Below are 14,867 nucleotides of genomic sequence, written 5' to 3'. Positions count from 1 at the left end.
AGTAACACCAGTAACCGCTCCCAGTAACACCAGGGACACCTCCCAGTGACACCAGTAACCACTCCCAGTAACACCAGTAACCGCTCCCAGTGACACCAGTGACACCAGTAACTGCTCCCAGTAACACCAGTGACACCAGTAACCGCTCCCAGTAACACCAGTAACCGCTCCCAGTAACACCAGGGACACCTCCCAGTGACACCAGTAACCACTCCCAGTAACACCAGTAACCGCTCCCAGTAACACCAGGGACACCAGTAACTGCTCCCAGTAACACCAGTGACACCAGTAACCGCTCCCAGTAACACCAGTGACATCCCAGTGACACCAGTGACACCTCCCAGTAACACCAGTGACATCCCAGTAACACCAGTAACCGCTCCCAGTAACACCTCCCAGTGACACCAGTAACCGCTCCCAGTAACACCAGTAACCGCTCCCAGTAACACCAGGGACACCTCCCAGTGACACCAGTAACCGCTCCCAGTAACACCAGTGACACCAGTAACTGCTCCCAGTAACACCAGTGACATCCCAGTAACACCAGTGACACCAGTAACACCAGGGACACCTCCCAGTAACACCAGTGACACCTCCCAGTAACACCAGTGACATCCCAGTAACCGCTCCCAGGGACACCAGGGACATCCCAGTAACACCAGTGACCCCTCCCAGTAACACCAGTGACACCAGTAACATCCCAGTAACCGCTCCCAGTAACACCAGTAACCGCTCCCAGTAACACCAGTGACATCCCAGTAACACCAGGGACACCCAGTGACCGCTCCCAGTAACACCAGTAACATCCCAGTAACCGCTCCCAGGGACACCAGGGACATCCCAGTAACACCAGTAACATCCCAGTGACACCAGTAACATCCCAGTAACCGCTCCCAGGGACACCAGGGACATCCCAGTAACACCAGTAACATCCCAGTAACACCAGTAACATCCCAGTAACCGCTCCCAGGGACACCAGGGACATCCCAGTAACACCAGTAACATCCCAGTGACACCAGTAACATCCCAGTAACCGCTCCCAGGGACACCAGGGACATCCCAGTGACACCAGTAACACCAGTAACATCCCAGTGACCACTCCCAGTAACACCAGGGACCCCTCCCAGGGACTCCGAGTAACCCCCAGTGACTCCCAGTAACCCCAGTAACCCCAGGGACCCCTCCCAGTAACCACAGGGACCCTTCCCAGTGACTCGCAGTGACTCCCAGTAACCCCCAGTAACCACAGGGACCCCTCCCAGTGACCCCAGTAACACCCAGTAACTCCTCCCAGTGACCCCAGGGACCCCTCCTAGGGACCCCCAGCAACCCCAGTGACCCCTCCCAGTGACCACAGGGACCCCTCCCAGTAACCCCAGTAACACCCAGTGACCCCTCCCAGTAACACCCAGTGACCCCTCCCAGTAACCCCAGGGACCCCTCCCAGTAACCCCAGTAACCCCTCCCAGTAACCCCAGGGACCCCTCCCAGTAATCCCAGTAACCCCTCCCAGTAACCCCAGGGACCCCTCCCAGTAACCCCAGTAACCCCTCCCAGTAACCCCAGGGACCCCTCCCAGTGACCCCAGTAACTCCTCCCAGTAACTCCCAGTAACCCCAGTGACCCCTCCCAATAACTCCCAGTAACACCCAGTAACACCCAGTAACCCCCGGGACCCCTGGGACCCCTCCCAGTGACCCCAGTAACTCCCAGTAACCCCCAGTAACATCCCAGAGACCCCTCCCAGTGACCCCAGTAACTCCCACTAACATCCCAGTAACATCCCAGTGACCCCTCCCAGTGACCCCAGAAACTCCCAGTAACATCCCAGTAATCCCAGTAACATCCAAGGGACCCCTCCCAGTGACCCCCAGTGACCTCAGTGACCCCTCCCAGTAACGCCCAGTGACCCCTGAGACCCCTCCCCGTAACCCCAGTGACTCCTCCCAGTGACCCCAGTGACCCCTCCCAGTCCCTCCCAGTCCCTCCCAGTCCCCTCCCAGTCCCTCCCAGTCCCCTCCCAGTCCCTCCCAGTTCCCTCCCAGTCCCCTCCCAGCCCCTCCCAGTCCATCCCAATCCCTCCCAGTTCCCTCCCAGTCCCCCGAAATCCCCTCCCAGTGCTCCCAGTCCCCTCCCAGTCCCTCCCAGTCCCTCCCAGTCCCCTCCCAGTCCCTCCCAGTCCCTCCCAGTCCCCTCCCAGTCCCCTCCCAGTTCCCTCCCAGTCCCCCAAAATCCCCTCCTAGTGCTCCCAGTCCCCTCCCAGTCCCCTCCCAGTCCCTCCCAGTCCCTCCCAGTCCCCTCCCAGTCCATCCCAGTCCCTCCCAGTTCCCTCCCAGTCCCCCGAAATCCCCTCCCAGTGCTCCCAGTCCCTCCCAGTCCATCCCAGTCCCTCCCAGTTCCCTCCCAGTCCCCCGAAACTCCCTCCCAGTGCTCCCAGTCCCCTCCCAGTCCCTCCCAGTCCCTCCCAGTCCCTCCCAATCCCCTCCCAGTTCCTCCCAGTCCCTCCCAGTCCCTCCCAGTCCCTCCCAGTCCCTCCCAGTCCCCTCCCAGTCCCTCCCAATCCCCTCCCGATCCCCTCCCAGTCCCTCCCAGTCCCTCCCAATCTCCCCCAATCCCCTTCCAGTCCCTCCCAGTCCCTCCCAGTCCCTCCCAGTTCCCCCCCAATCCCCTCCCAGTCCCTCCCAATCCCCTCCCAGTCCCTCCCAGTCCCTCCCAATCCCCTCCCAGTCCCTCCCAGTCCCTCCCAGTCCCCTCCCAGTTTCCTCCCAGTCCCTCCCAATCTCCCCCAATCCCCTCCCAGTCCCTCCCAGTCCCTCCCAGTAACCCCAGTTCCCCGCAGGGACCCGGGCCTGCCCCTCCCCCCCAGCCCCGCCCCCTACGGGGGGGTCACGGTGGGGTCGCGGCTGCTCCTGCAGGGGGCGCTGTCAGAGCAGGGGCAGCCAATCACGTGCCGCGCCTGGAGCGGGGGGATGGGCGTGGCCGTGAGCTCCGCCCACATCCTGTGGCTGCGGCGTGAGTGATACTGGGAGGGACTGGGAGGGACTGGGAGGGACTGGGAGGGGACTGGGAGGGACTGGGAGGGACTGGGTGGGGATTGGGAGGGACTGGGAGGGACTGGGAGGGACTGGGAGGGACTGGGTGGGGATTGGGAGGGGATTGGGACGGACTGGGAGGGGATTGGGAGGGAACTGGGAGGGAACTGGGAGGGACTGGGAGGGACTGGGGGGGACTGGGAGGGACTGGGAGGGGCTGGGAGGGGCTGGGATGGACTGGGAGGGAACTGGGATATACTGGTGCTGTACTGGTCTGTACTGGTCCATACTGGTCCATGCTGGTTGGTACTGGTCCGTACTGGTCCGTACTGATCCGTACTGGTCTGTACCGGTCTGTACTGGTCCATGCTGGTCCATACTGGTCAGTACTGGTCAGTACTGGTCCATATTCATTTATACTGGTCCGTACTGGTCTGTACTGGTCTGTACTGGTCCATACTGGTCTGTACTGCTCCGTACTGGTCCATACTGGTACCGTACTGGTCCATACTGGTCTATACTGGTCTATACTGGTCCGTACTGGTCTGTACCGGTCTGTACTGGTCCATGCTGGTCCATACTGGTCCATACTGGTCCGTACTGGTCTGTACCGGTCTGTACTGGTCCATGCTGGTCCATACTGGTCCATACTGGTCCGTACTGGTTTATACTGCTCCGTACTGGTCTGTACTGGTCCATACTGGTCTGTACTGGTCTGTACTGGCCTATACTGGTTTTTACTGGCCTGTACTGGTCCATAGTGGTTTATACGGGTCCGTACCGCTCCATACTGGTTTATAGTGATTTATACTGGTCCGTACCGCTCCGTACTGGTCCATACTGGTCCATACTGGTTTATACTGGTCCGTACCAGTCCGTACTGGTCTATACTGGTCTGTACCGGTCCGTACTGGTCTATACTGGTCCGTACCGGTCCATACTGGTTTATACTGGTTTATACTGGTCTGTACCACTCCGTACCGGTCCATACTGATTTATACTGGTCCGTACCGCTCTGTACTGGTCTATACTGGTCCGTACCGGTCCGTACTGGTCTATACTGGTCCGTACCGGTCCATACTGGTTTATACTGGTCCGTACCGCTCCGTACCGGTCCGTACTGGTCCATACTGGTCGGTACTGGTGCAGACGCGCCCCTGGTGCGCGCGGGGCCCTCCCCGGTGCTGGTTCCGGAAGGTTCCGATGCCGTCCTGGGGTTCGAGGTCAGCGCCCATCCCCCCCCCGAGAGCTGCAGCTGGAGCGTGCGGGGGAGGAGCCTGAGCCCCGGTACTGGGAGCACTGGGAGGGACTGGGAGGGCATTGGGAGGGGATTGGGAGGGACTGGGAGGGACTGGGAGGGGATTGGGAGGGATTGGGAGGGGATTGGGAGGGATTGGGAGAGACTGGGAGGGGACTGGGAGGGACTGGGAGGGATTGGGAGTGTATTGGGAGGGAACTGGGAGGGACTGGGATGGACTGGGAGGGACTGGGACAGACTGGGAGGGACTGGGGGGGACTGGGATGGACTGGGAGGGTGCTGGGAGGGACTGGGAGGGGACTGGGAGGGACTGGGAGGGACTGGGAGGGACTGGGATGGACTGGGAGGGATTGGGAGGCACTGGGATAAACTGGGGCGTTACTGGGAGGTCACTGGGAGCACTGGGGCATTACTGGGAGCACTGGGGCGTTACTGGGGCGTTACTGGGAGGGCACTGTGGCGTTACTGGGAGCACTGGGAGGTCACTGGGAGCACTGGGGCATTACTGGGGCGTTACTGGGAGGCACTGGGGCGTTACTGGGGCGTTACTGGGAACACTGGGGCGTTACTGGGGCGTTACTGGGGCGTTACTGGGAGCACTGGGGTGTTACTGGGAGGTCACTGGGAGCACTGGGGCGTTACTGGGAGGTCACTGGGAGGGCACTGGGGCGTTACTGGGGCGTTACTGGGAGCACTGGGGCGTTACTGGGAGGTCACTGGGAGGGCACTGGGGCATTACTGGGAGCACTGGGGCGTTACTGGGAGGTCACTGGGAGGGCACTGGGGCGTTACTGGGAGGTCACTGGGAGCACTAGGGCGTTACTGGGAGGTCACTGGGAGGGCACTGGAGCATTACTGGGAGGTCACTGGGAGCACTGGGGCGTTACTGGGGCGTTACTGGGAGGGCACTGTGGCGTTACTGGGAGCACTGGGAGGTCACTGGGAGCACTGGGGCGTTACTGGGAGCACTGGGGCGTTACTGGGGCGTTACTGGGAGCACTGGGGCGTTACTGGGCCGTTACTGGGGCCGTTACTGAGGCGTTACTGGGCCGTTACTGGGCCGTTACTGGGCCGTTACTGGGCCGTTACTGGGCCGTTACTGAGGCGTTACTGGGCCGTTACTGAGGCGTTACTGGGCCGTTACTGGGCCGTTACTGGGAGCACTGGGGCGTTACTGGGCCGTTACTGGGGCGTTACTGGGAGCACTGGGGCGTTACTGGGCCGTTACTGGGGCGTTACTGGGCCGTTACTGGGCTGTTACTGAGGCGTTACTGGGCCGTTACTGGGCCGTTACTGGGGCGTTACTGGGGCGTTACTGGGCCGTTACTGGGCCGTTACTGAGGCGTTACTGGGCCGTTACTGGGCCGTTACTGGGCCGTTACTGGGGTGTTACTGGGAGCACTGGGGCGTTACTGGGCCGTTACTGGGGCGTTACTGGGCCGTTACTGGGGCGTTACTGGGGCGTTACTGGGGCGTTACTGGGGCGTTACTGGGGCGTTACTGGGAGCACTGGGGCGTTACTGGGAGGTCACTGGGAGCACTGGGGCGTTACTGGGAGGTCACTGGGAGGGCACTGGGGCGTTACTGGGGCGTTACTGGGAGCACTGGGGCGTTACTGGGAGGTCACTGGGAGGGCACTGGGGCATTACTGGGAGCACTGGGGCGTTACTGGGAGGTCACTGGGAGGGCACTGGGGCGTTACTGGGAGGTCACTGGGAGCACTAGGGCGTTACTGGGAGGTCACTGGGAGGGCACTGGAGCATTACTGGGAGGTCACTGGGAGCACTGGGGCGTTACTGGGGCGTTACTGGGAGGGCACTGTGGCGTTACTGGGAGCACTGGGAGGTCACTGGGAGCACTGGGGCGTTACTGGGGCGTTACTGGGAGCACTGGGGCGTTACTGGGCCGTTACTGGGCCGTTACTGAGGCGTTACTGGGCCGTTACTGGGCCGTTACTGGGCCGTTACTGGGCCGTTACTGGGCCGTTACTGAGGCGTTACTGGGCCGTTACTGAGGCGTTACTGGGCCGTTACTGGGCCGTTACTGGGAGCACTGGGGCGTTACTGGGCCGTTACTGGGGCGTTACTGGGAGCACTGGGGCGTTACTGGGCCGTTACTGGGGCGTTACTGGGCCGTTACTGGGCCGTTACTGAGGCGTTACTGGGCCGTTACTGGGCCGTTACTGGGCCGTTACTGGGGCGTTACTGGGCCGTTACTGGGCCGTTACTGAGGCGTTACTGGGCCGTTACTGGGCCGTTACTGGGCCGTTACTGGGGTGTTACTGGGAGCACTGGGGCGTTACTGGGCCGTTACTGGGGCGTTACTGGGCCGTTACTGGGGCGTTACTGGGGCGTTACTGGGGCGTTACTGGGCCGTTACTGGGCCGTTACTGGGGCGTTACTGGGCCGTTACTGGGGCGTTACTGGGCCGTTACTGGGCCGTTACTGGGCCGTTACTGGGCCGTTACTGGGAGCACTGGGGCGTTACTGGGAGGTCACTGGGAGGGCACTGGGGCATTACTGGGAGCACTGGGGCGTTACTGGGAGGTCACTGGGAGGGCACTGGGGCGTTACTGGGAGGTCACTGGGAGCACTAGGGCGTTACTGGGAGGTCACTGGGAGGGCACTGGAGCATTACTGGGAGGTCACTGGGAGCACTGGGGCGTTACTGGGGCGTTACTGGGAGGGCACTGTGGCGTTACTGGGAGCACTGGGAGGTCACTGGGAGCACTGGGGCGTTACTGGGAGCACTGGGGCGTTACTGGGGCGTTACTGGGAGCACTGGGGCGTTACTGGGCCGTTACTGGGCCGTTACTGAGGCGTTACTGGGCCGTTACTGGGCCGTTACTGGGCCGTTACTGGGCCGTTACTGGGCCGTTACTGAGGCGTTACTGGGCCGTTACTGAGGCGTTACTGGGCCGTTACTGGGAGCACTGGGGCGTTACTGGGCCGTTACTGGGGCGTTACTGGGAGCACTGGGGCGTTACTGGGCCGTTACTGGGCCGTTACTGAGGCGTTACTGGGCCGTTACTGGGCCGTTACTGGGCCGTTACTGGGCCGTTACTGAGGCGTTACTGGGCCGTTACTGAGGCGTTACTGGGCCGTTACTGGGAGCACTGGGGCGTTACTGGGCCGTTACTGGGGCGTTACTGGGAGCACTGGGGCGTTACTGGGCCGTTACTGGGCCGTTACTGAGGCGTTACTGGGCCGTTACTGGGCCGTTACTGGGCCGTTACTGGGCCGTTACTGAGGCGTTACTGGGCCGTTACTGGGGCGTTACTGGGCCGTTACTGGGCCGTTACTGGGAGCACTGGGGCGTTACTGGGCCGTTACTGGGGCGTTACTGGGAGCACTGGGGCGTTACTGGGCCGTTACTGGGCCGTTACTGGGCCGTTACTGGGGCGTTACTGGGCCGTTACTGAGGCGTTACTGGGCCGTTACTGGGCCGTTACTGGGAGCACTGGGGCGTTACTGGGCCGTTACTGGGGCGTTACTGGGAGCACTGGGCCGTTCCTGGGCCGTTACTGGGCCGTTAGTGGGCCGTTACTGGGGCGTTACTGGGCCGTTACTGAGGCGTTACTGGGCCGTTACTGGGCCGTTACTGGGGTGTTACTGGGAGCACTGGGGCGTTACTGGGCCGTTACTGGGGCGTTACTGGGCCGTTACTGGGGTGTTACTGGGAGCACTGGGGCGTTACTGGGCCGTTACTGGGCCGTTACTGGGCCGTTACTGAGGCGTTACTGGGCCGTTACTGGGCCGTTACTGGGGTGTTACTGGGAGCACTGGGCCGTTACTGGGGCGTTACTGGGGCGTTACTGGGCCGTTACTGGGCCGTTACTGGGCCGTTACTGGGCCGTTACTGGGCGCGCCCCGGAAGTTCCGGGGTGGGCGTGGCCTCTCTCTGACCCCGCCCCCTTTTCTTGGCCCCGCCCCCTCAGAGGGCTCCCCGCGCTTCCGCCTCTCGCCAGGGGGCGCCCTCCTCATCGCCAACGTCACGCGCGCCGACAGCGCCCCCTACCGGGTGTGGTGCCGCAACGCCGAGGGCGGGGCCGGCGCTGACGTCACGCTGCTGGTCCAGGGTCCGGGACCCCCCAAATCACCCCCCAAAATCACCCCAAAAATGACCCCGGGATGACCCCAAAATCCCACCCCAAAATCGCCCCCAAATCAGCCCAAAATCACCCCAAAATCCCATCTCAAAATCGCCCCAAAATGACCCCAAAAACGACCCCGGAATGAAATGACCCCAAAATCCCACCCCAAAATCGCCCCCAAATCACCACAAAATCCCCCAAAATCCCATCCCAAAATTGCCTCAAAATCACCCCAAAAATGTGCCCGGGATGACCCCAAAATCCCACCCCAAAATCGCCTCAAAATCGCCCCAAAATCCCCCCAAAATCACCCCAAAAATGACCCCGGAGTGACCCCAAATCCCACCCCAAAATCGCCCCCAAATCAGCCCAAAATCCCATCCCAAAATTGCCTCAAAATCACCCCCAAATCACCCCAAAATCACCCCAAAAATGAGCCCGGGATGACCCCAAAATCCCACCCCAAAATCGCCTCAAAATCAGCCCAAAATGACCCCAAAATCCCACCCCAAAATCGCCCCCAAATCAGCCCAAAATCACCCCCAAACAACCCCAAACCGCCCCAAATCCCCCCAGGACCCCCCAAATCTCCCCTAAACTGCCCAAAATCCCACCCCGGGACCCCCAAAATCCCCCCCAAGTCCCCCCAGGACCCCCCAAATCCCCCCCAAACCGCCCCAAATTTCCCCAAATCCCCCCAGGACCCCCAAACTGCCCCAAATCCTCCTCAGGACCCCTCAAATCCCCCCCCAAATCCCCCCCAGGACCCCCCAAATCCCCCCCCCATCACTCCCAGGACCCCCCAAATCCCCCTCAAATCCCCCTCAGGACCCCCCAGATCCCCCCTAGGACCCCCCCAAATCCCCCCCAGCACCCCCCAAATCCCCCCCAAACTGCCCCAAATCCCCCCAGGACCCCCCAAATCCCCCCCAAACTGCCTCAAATCCCCCCCAGGACCCCCCAAATCCCCCCAAACTGCCCCAAATCCCCCCCAAATCCCCCCCAGCACCCCCCAAATCCCCCCCAACCTGCCCCAAATCCCCCCAGACTGCCCCAAATGCCCCCCAAACCCCCCCAGGACCCCCCAAATCCCCCTCAAACCGCCCAAATCCCCCCCAGGACCCCCCCAGGACCCCCCCAAATCCCCCCCAGCCCCCCCTCCCGCCCCCCTGACCCCTCCCCCTGCCCCCCCAGTGCCCCCCAGCATCGTCCGCGCCCCCGACCCGGTGGTGGTGGACGAGGGGGGGGAGGGGCAGCTGCTGTGCGAGGCCGAGGGAAGCCCCCTCCCCCCGGGGAGCGTCCGCTGGGGGCGGCTGGTGAGGGGGAGGGGCTGGGGGGGGATTTGGGGGGTCCTGGGAGGGATTTAGGGGAAATTTGGGGGGGGTCCTGAGGGGGATTTGGGGGGTCTTGAGGGGGTTTGGGGGGATATGGGGGGGATATGGGGCGGTTTGGGGCGATTTGGGGGGTCCTGGAGGGGCTTGGGGGGGTTGGGGAGGATTTGGGGGGGCCTGGGCCGGTCTGGGGGGGTCCTGGGAGGGATTTGGGGGAGTCCTGAGGGGATTTGGGGAGATTTGGGGGTGATTTGGGGGGATTTGGGGGTGATTTGAGGGGTCCTGAGGAGATTTGGGGAGATTTGGGGGTGATTTGGGGGGATTTGAGGGGGTCCTGGGGGGATTTGAGGGGTCCTGGGGGATTTGGGGGTTCCTGAGATTTGGGGAGATTTGGGGGTGATTTGGGGGGATTTGGGGGGTCCTGAGGGGATTTGGGGGGATTTGGGGGTGTCCTGGGGGGATTTGGGGGGGTCCTGGGGGGATTTGGGGGGTCCCGGAGGGGATTTTGGGGGGTCCCGGAGGGGATTTTGGGGGGAGTTGGGGGGTCCTGAGAAGGTTTTGGGGGGGATTTGGGCGGGTTTTGGGTGGTCCTGGGGAGGATTTGGGGGGGATTTGGGGGGTCCTGAGGGGATTTGGGGGGGATTTTGGGGGGGCTTGGGGGGGAGTGGGGGGGATTTGGGGGGTCCTGGGGGAGATTTGGGGGGTCCCTGGAGGGATTTGGGGCGGTTTGGGGGGATTTGGGGGGTCCCAGAGGGGATTTTGGGGGGATTTGGGGGGGTCCTGAGGGGGATTTGGGGGGATTTTTTTGGGGGTTATTTTGGGGTTATTTTTAGGAATATTTTGGGGCTATTTTGGGGCGATTTGGGAGTATTTTATGAATAATTCGGGGATATTTTGGGGTTATTTTGGGGTATTTTTGGGGTTATTTTGGGGGCTATTTTGGGGCTATTTGGGGGCTATTTGGGGGCTATTTTGGGGCTGCCCTGAGGTTATTTTTGGGGTTATTTTGGGGTATTTTTGGGGCTATTTGGGGGCTATTTTGGGGCTGCCCTGAGGGTATTTTTGGGATTATTTTGGGGCTATTTTGGGGTATTTTTGGGGTTATTTTGGAGCTATTTTGGGGCCGTCCTGAGGGTATTTTTGGGGTTATTTTGGGGTATTTTTGGGGTTATTTCGGGGCTATTTTGGGGCCGTCCTGAGGGTATTTTTGGGGTTATTTTGGGGTATTTTTGGGGTTATTTCGGGGCTATTTTGGGGCTATTTTGGGCTATTTTGGGGTTATTTCGGGGCTATTTTGGGGTTATTTTGGGTATTTTTGGGGTTATTTTGGGGCTATTTTGGGGCTGCCCTGAGGGTATTTTTGGGGTTAGTTCAGGGCTATTTTGGGGTATTTTCGGGACTATTTCGGGGTTCTTTTGGGGCTATTTTGGGGCTGCCCTGAGAATATTTTTGGGGTTATTTGGGGGCTATTTTGGGGTATTTTCGGGGCTATTTCGGGGTTTTTTGGGGCTGTCCTGAGGGTATTTTTGGGGTTACTTTGGGGTTATTTTGGGGCTGCCCTGAGGGTATTTTTGGGGCTATTTCGGGGTTTTTTGGGGCTGTCCTGAGGGTATTTTTGGGGTTACTTTGGGGTTATTTTGGGGCTGCCCTGAGGGTATTTTTGGGGCTATTTCGGGGTTTTTTGGGGCTGTCCTGAGGGTATTTTTTGGGGTTACTTTGGGGTTATTTTGGGGCTGCCCTGAGGGTATTTTTGGGGCTATTTTGGGGCTGTCCTGAAAATATTTTTGGGGTTATTTTGGGCTACTTTGGGGTATTTCAGGGCTATTTCGGGGTTCTTTTGGGGCTGTCCTGAGGATATTTTTGGGGTTATTTGGGGGCTATTTTGGGGTATTTTCGGGGCTATTTCGGGGTTCTTTTGGGGCTGCCCTTTGCCGCCGACCCCGTTCTCTCCCGTTTTTTCCCGTCCTTTCCCAGGGCGATCCCGGCTCCCCCCCCCTGGAGCTGCCCCCGGAGCTGCGGCCGGAGCCGGGGGGGGGTCCCGGGGGTCGCGGGGGGGCCCTGCGGGTGTCGGGGGCGCGGCGGGAGCTGGGGGGACCCTACGAGTGCCGGGTGGACTCGGGGGTGCCCCCCCCGGCCAGGGCCATCGTGCGGCTCGTGGTCAGATGTGAGGGGGAGGGGCCGAAAGGGGAGGGGGCGGGAGGGGGAGGGGGCGGGAGGGGCTGGAGGGGGAGGGGCTTTAAAGGGGGAGGGGCTAAAGGGGGAGGGGTAAAAGGGGGAGGGGTTAAAGGGGGAGGGACTTAAGGGGGAGGGGTCTAACGGGGAGGGGTTTAAAAAAGGGGGAGGGGGCTAAAGGAAGAGGGGTTAAAGGGGGAGGGGTTAAAGGGGGAGGGGCTTAGAGAGGGGGAGGGGTGAAAGGGGGAGGGGTAAAAGGGGGGAGGGGTGGGAGGGGGAGGGGTGAAAGGGGGCGGGGCCAAAGGCGGAGGGGTTAAAGGGGGGAGGGGTGAAAGGGGGAGGGGCTAAAGGGGGGCGGGGTCGAAGGGGAGGGCTCTGAGGGGGAGGGGCCAAAGGGGGAGGGGTTAAGGGGGCGGGGCTTAAAGGGGAAGGGGAGGCGCCAACAGAAAAAGGGGGAGGGGCTTAACAAGCTCAGGGCAAAGGGGGCGGAGCCAATCCGTGGGCGTGGCCGAAATGGGGAGGGGCCAAGGGGGAGGGGCGGGGCTGATAAACCAATGGGTGCCTCCAGCAGGGGGCGCCCTCCCACTGACCCTCCCCCCCCTTCCCCTCCCCCGTTCCAGACGGTCCCGAGATGGAGGCGGAGCCAGAGCTGGGGGCGGGGCCGGGGCCAGGGGCGGGGCCGGGGGCGGTGCTGGTGCCCGAGGGGGCGGAGTCGGCGGAGCTGCGGTGCCGCGCCCGGGGAGTGCCCGCGGTGGAGCTGAACTGGGAGAGGAACGGGCACGGCCTGAGCACCGGGGAGCCGGGGTGAGGCAACTGGGAGGGACTGGGAGGGACTGGAGGGACTGGGAGGGGACTGGGAGGGATTGGGAGGGACTGGGAGGGACTGGGAGGGACTGGGAGGGATTGGGAGGGAACTGGGAGGGACTGGGAGGGACTGGGAGGGATTGGGAGGGACTGGGATGGACTGGGAGGGACTGGGAGGGATTGGGAGGGAACTGGGAGGGACTGGGAGGGACTGGGAGGGATTGGGAGGGAACTGGGAGGGGATTGGGAGGGACTGGGAGGGACTGGGAGGGACTGGGAGGGACTGGAAGGGACTGGGAGGGACTGGGAGGGATTGGGAGGGGATTGGGAGGGACTGCGAGGGGATTGCTGTTTTGCCCAGTAGCCCCCAGTCCATCCAGTTTGTGCCAGTGCGTCCCAGTTTGACCCCAATCTTTCCCAGTTTGATCCAGTTGAAACCCAGTCCACCTCAGCTCCACCCAGTTCCCTCCCAGTCCCTCCCAGTCCCTCCCAATCCCCTCCCAGTCCCTCCCAATCCCCTCCCAGTCCTTCCCAGTCCCCCCCAGTCCCTCCCAGTCCCCCCCAATCCCCTCCCAGTCCCTCCCAGTCCCTCCCAGTCCCCCTCCCAGCCCCACCCTGACCCCACTCTCCCCCATACTGGTCCCAGTTCCCAGTTCCAGGAGCGCCAGTGGCGGGAGGGGCCCTGGACCAGCTCCGTGCTCAGCGTGGCCAACGTCACCGGGGCCCGCGCCCGCCTGCGCCGCCTCTTCCTCCGCTCCCACCAGTCCTCCCAGTCCTCCCAGTCCCCCCGGCCCCGCTACCGCTACCACAACCAACCCCCGGCGCCCCCGGACTGGGAGGACTGGGAGCATTGGGAGAGCCGCAACGGCACCGTCGGCGTCTTCGTGTGCGTGGCCCGGAACGAGCGCGGGAGCGTCCGGAGGAGCCTCCGGCTGCAACTGGGAGGTGGGGCTGGGGAACTGGGAGGGACTGGGAGGGACTGGGGGGGATTGGGAGGGGATTGGGAGGGACTGGGAGGGAACTGGGAGGGGATTGGGAGGGGATTGGGTGGGACTGGGAGCAACTGGGAGGGCACTGGGAGGGACTGGGGGGGACTGGGAGAGAACTGCGTTATACTGGGAGGGAACTGGGTTATACTGGGAGGGCACTGGGATGGACTGGGAGGGAACTGGGACAGACTGGGATGGACTGGGAGAGAACAGGGCTGGACTGGGAGGTCACTGGGAGGCACTGGGGGGAACTGGAAGGGTTCAAGACGGCACTGGGACAATACTGGGACCATACTGGGACCATACTGGGCTGATACTGGGAGCACTGGGATGATTCCCCTCCCCTCCCCCCCCCCCCCAGACCGGCCGGACCCCCCCCGGGCCCTGCGGCTCTCGGGGCTCTCGGGGACCTCCCTGAGCCTCTCGTGGCTCCCCGGCTTCGATGGCGGCCTCCCCCAGCACTTCCTGCTCCGGTAGGAGGCGCCCTTCCCCCCAAACCCCCCACTTCCGGCCCTGTGTGACGTCACTTCCTGTCCGCCCACCCCAACTTCCGGTTTCTCTGCTCTTTCCGCTCCTCACTTCCGCTCCTTCGCTTCCCCCCCCCCTCCACAAGTGCGGAAGGTCCGGACGCCCCTCCCCCACCCGCTGCTCTCGTCACTTCCGGTTTCTCCCTCACGCTGAGCGGGCTCCGCCCGGCCACGCCCTATGACGTCACCGTGCGCGCCCGCAACGCCCGCGGAGACAGCGCCCCCGCGCGGCTGAGGGCCGTCACTTCCGGTAGGGACCCGGAAACGCGGCGGAAGTGGGGTTTGAAAGCGGAAATGACGTGAGGGACACGGAGGGGCTTAGTGGACTGGCGGAGCAAAAATGGCCGCCGGAAGTGGTAGGAGGTTGACTTCCGGTTCTAACCCGGAAGTTGTGGCTTGGCCGGGGTGGGCATTCCGAGAACCGGAAGTGAAGGGAGGATAGACCGGAAGTGAGCGGAGGAAAGACCGGAAGTGGTTGGGTGGGTGTCGGAAATCGGGGCGGAAACCGGAAGCGGAAGTCGAAGCAGCACCGGAAGTCGGAGAAAGAAACGAAAGTGGCACCGGTGTGAGTCGGTGGGCGTGGCCAGAAACGCAAGGCATCACGGGATAGCACCGGGTAGTGAACCGGAAGTTCCCCGGAGCTGACCGGAAGTGCCGTTTC

At 62.3% G+C, this 14,867-nt stretch overlaps 1 protein-coding gene across 1 annotated transcript in view; it reads left to right on the top strand.

Annotated features, from left to right (window-relative positions):
- Positions 1-14,456, top strand: part of NPHS1 (NPHS1 adhesion molecule, nephrin) — a gene marked incomplete at its 3' end in the record, with an annotated part of 39,044 nt that extends 24,588 nt beyond the window's left edge. The window contains exons 15-23 of the mRNA XM_068999300.1: positions 2,840-3,012; positions 4,182-4,319; positions 8,228-8,368; positions 9,578-9,699; positions 11,689-11,878; positions 12,507-12,690; positions 13,337-13,635; positions 14,041-14,152; positions 14,293-14,456. Of these exons, the coding sequence (XP_068855401.1) occupies positions 2,840-3,012; positions 4,182-4,319; positions 8,228-8,368; positions 9,578-9,699; positions 11,689-11,878; positions 12,507-12,690; positions 13,337-13,635; positions 14,041-14,152; positions 14,293-14,456 (1,523 nt within the window). The remainder of the gene's footprint in view (positions 1-2,839; positions 3,013-4,181; positions 4,320-8,227; positions 8,369-9,577; positions 9,700-11,688; positions 11,879-12,506; positions 12,691-13,336; positions 13,636-14,040; positions 14,153-14,292) is intronic.
- Between the last annotated feature and the right edge of the window lie 411 nt (positions 14,457-14,867).

This window comes from Aphelocoma coerulescens, unplaced genomic scaffold (genome assembly GCF_041296385.1).
Source record: "Aphelocoma coerulescens isolate FSJ_1873_10779 unplaced genomic scaffold, UR_Acoe_1.0 HiC_scaffold_320, whole genome shotgun sequence".
In the NCBI taxonomy this organism is placed as follows: domain Eukaryota; kingdom Metazoa; phylum Chordata; class Aves; order Passeriformes; family Corvidae; genus Aphelocoma; species Aphelocoma coerulescens.
Note: the sequence above shows the minus strand (reverse complement) of the source record. Positions and strands in the feature narration are given on the sequence as shown.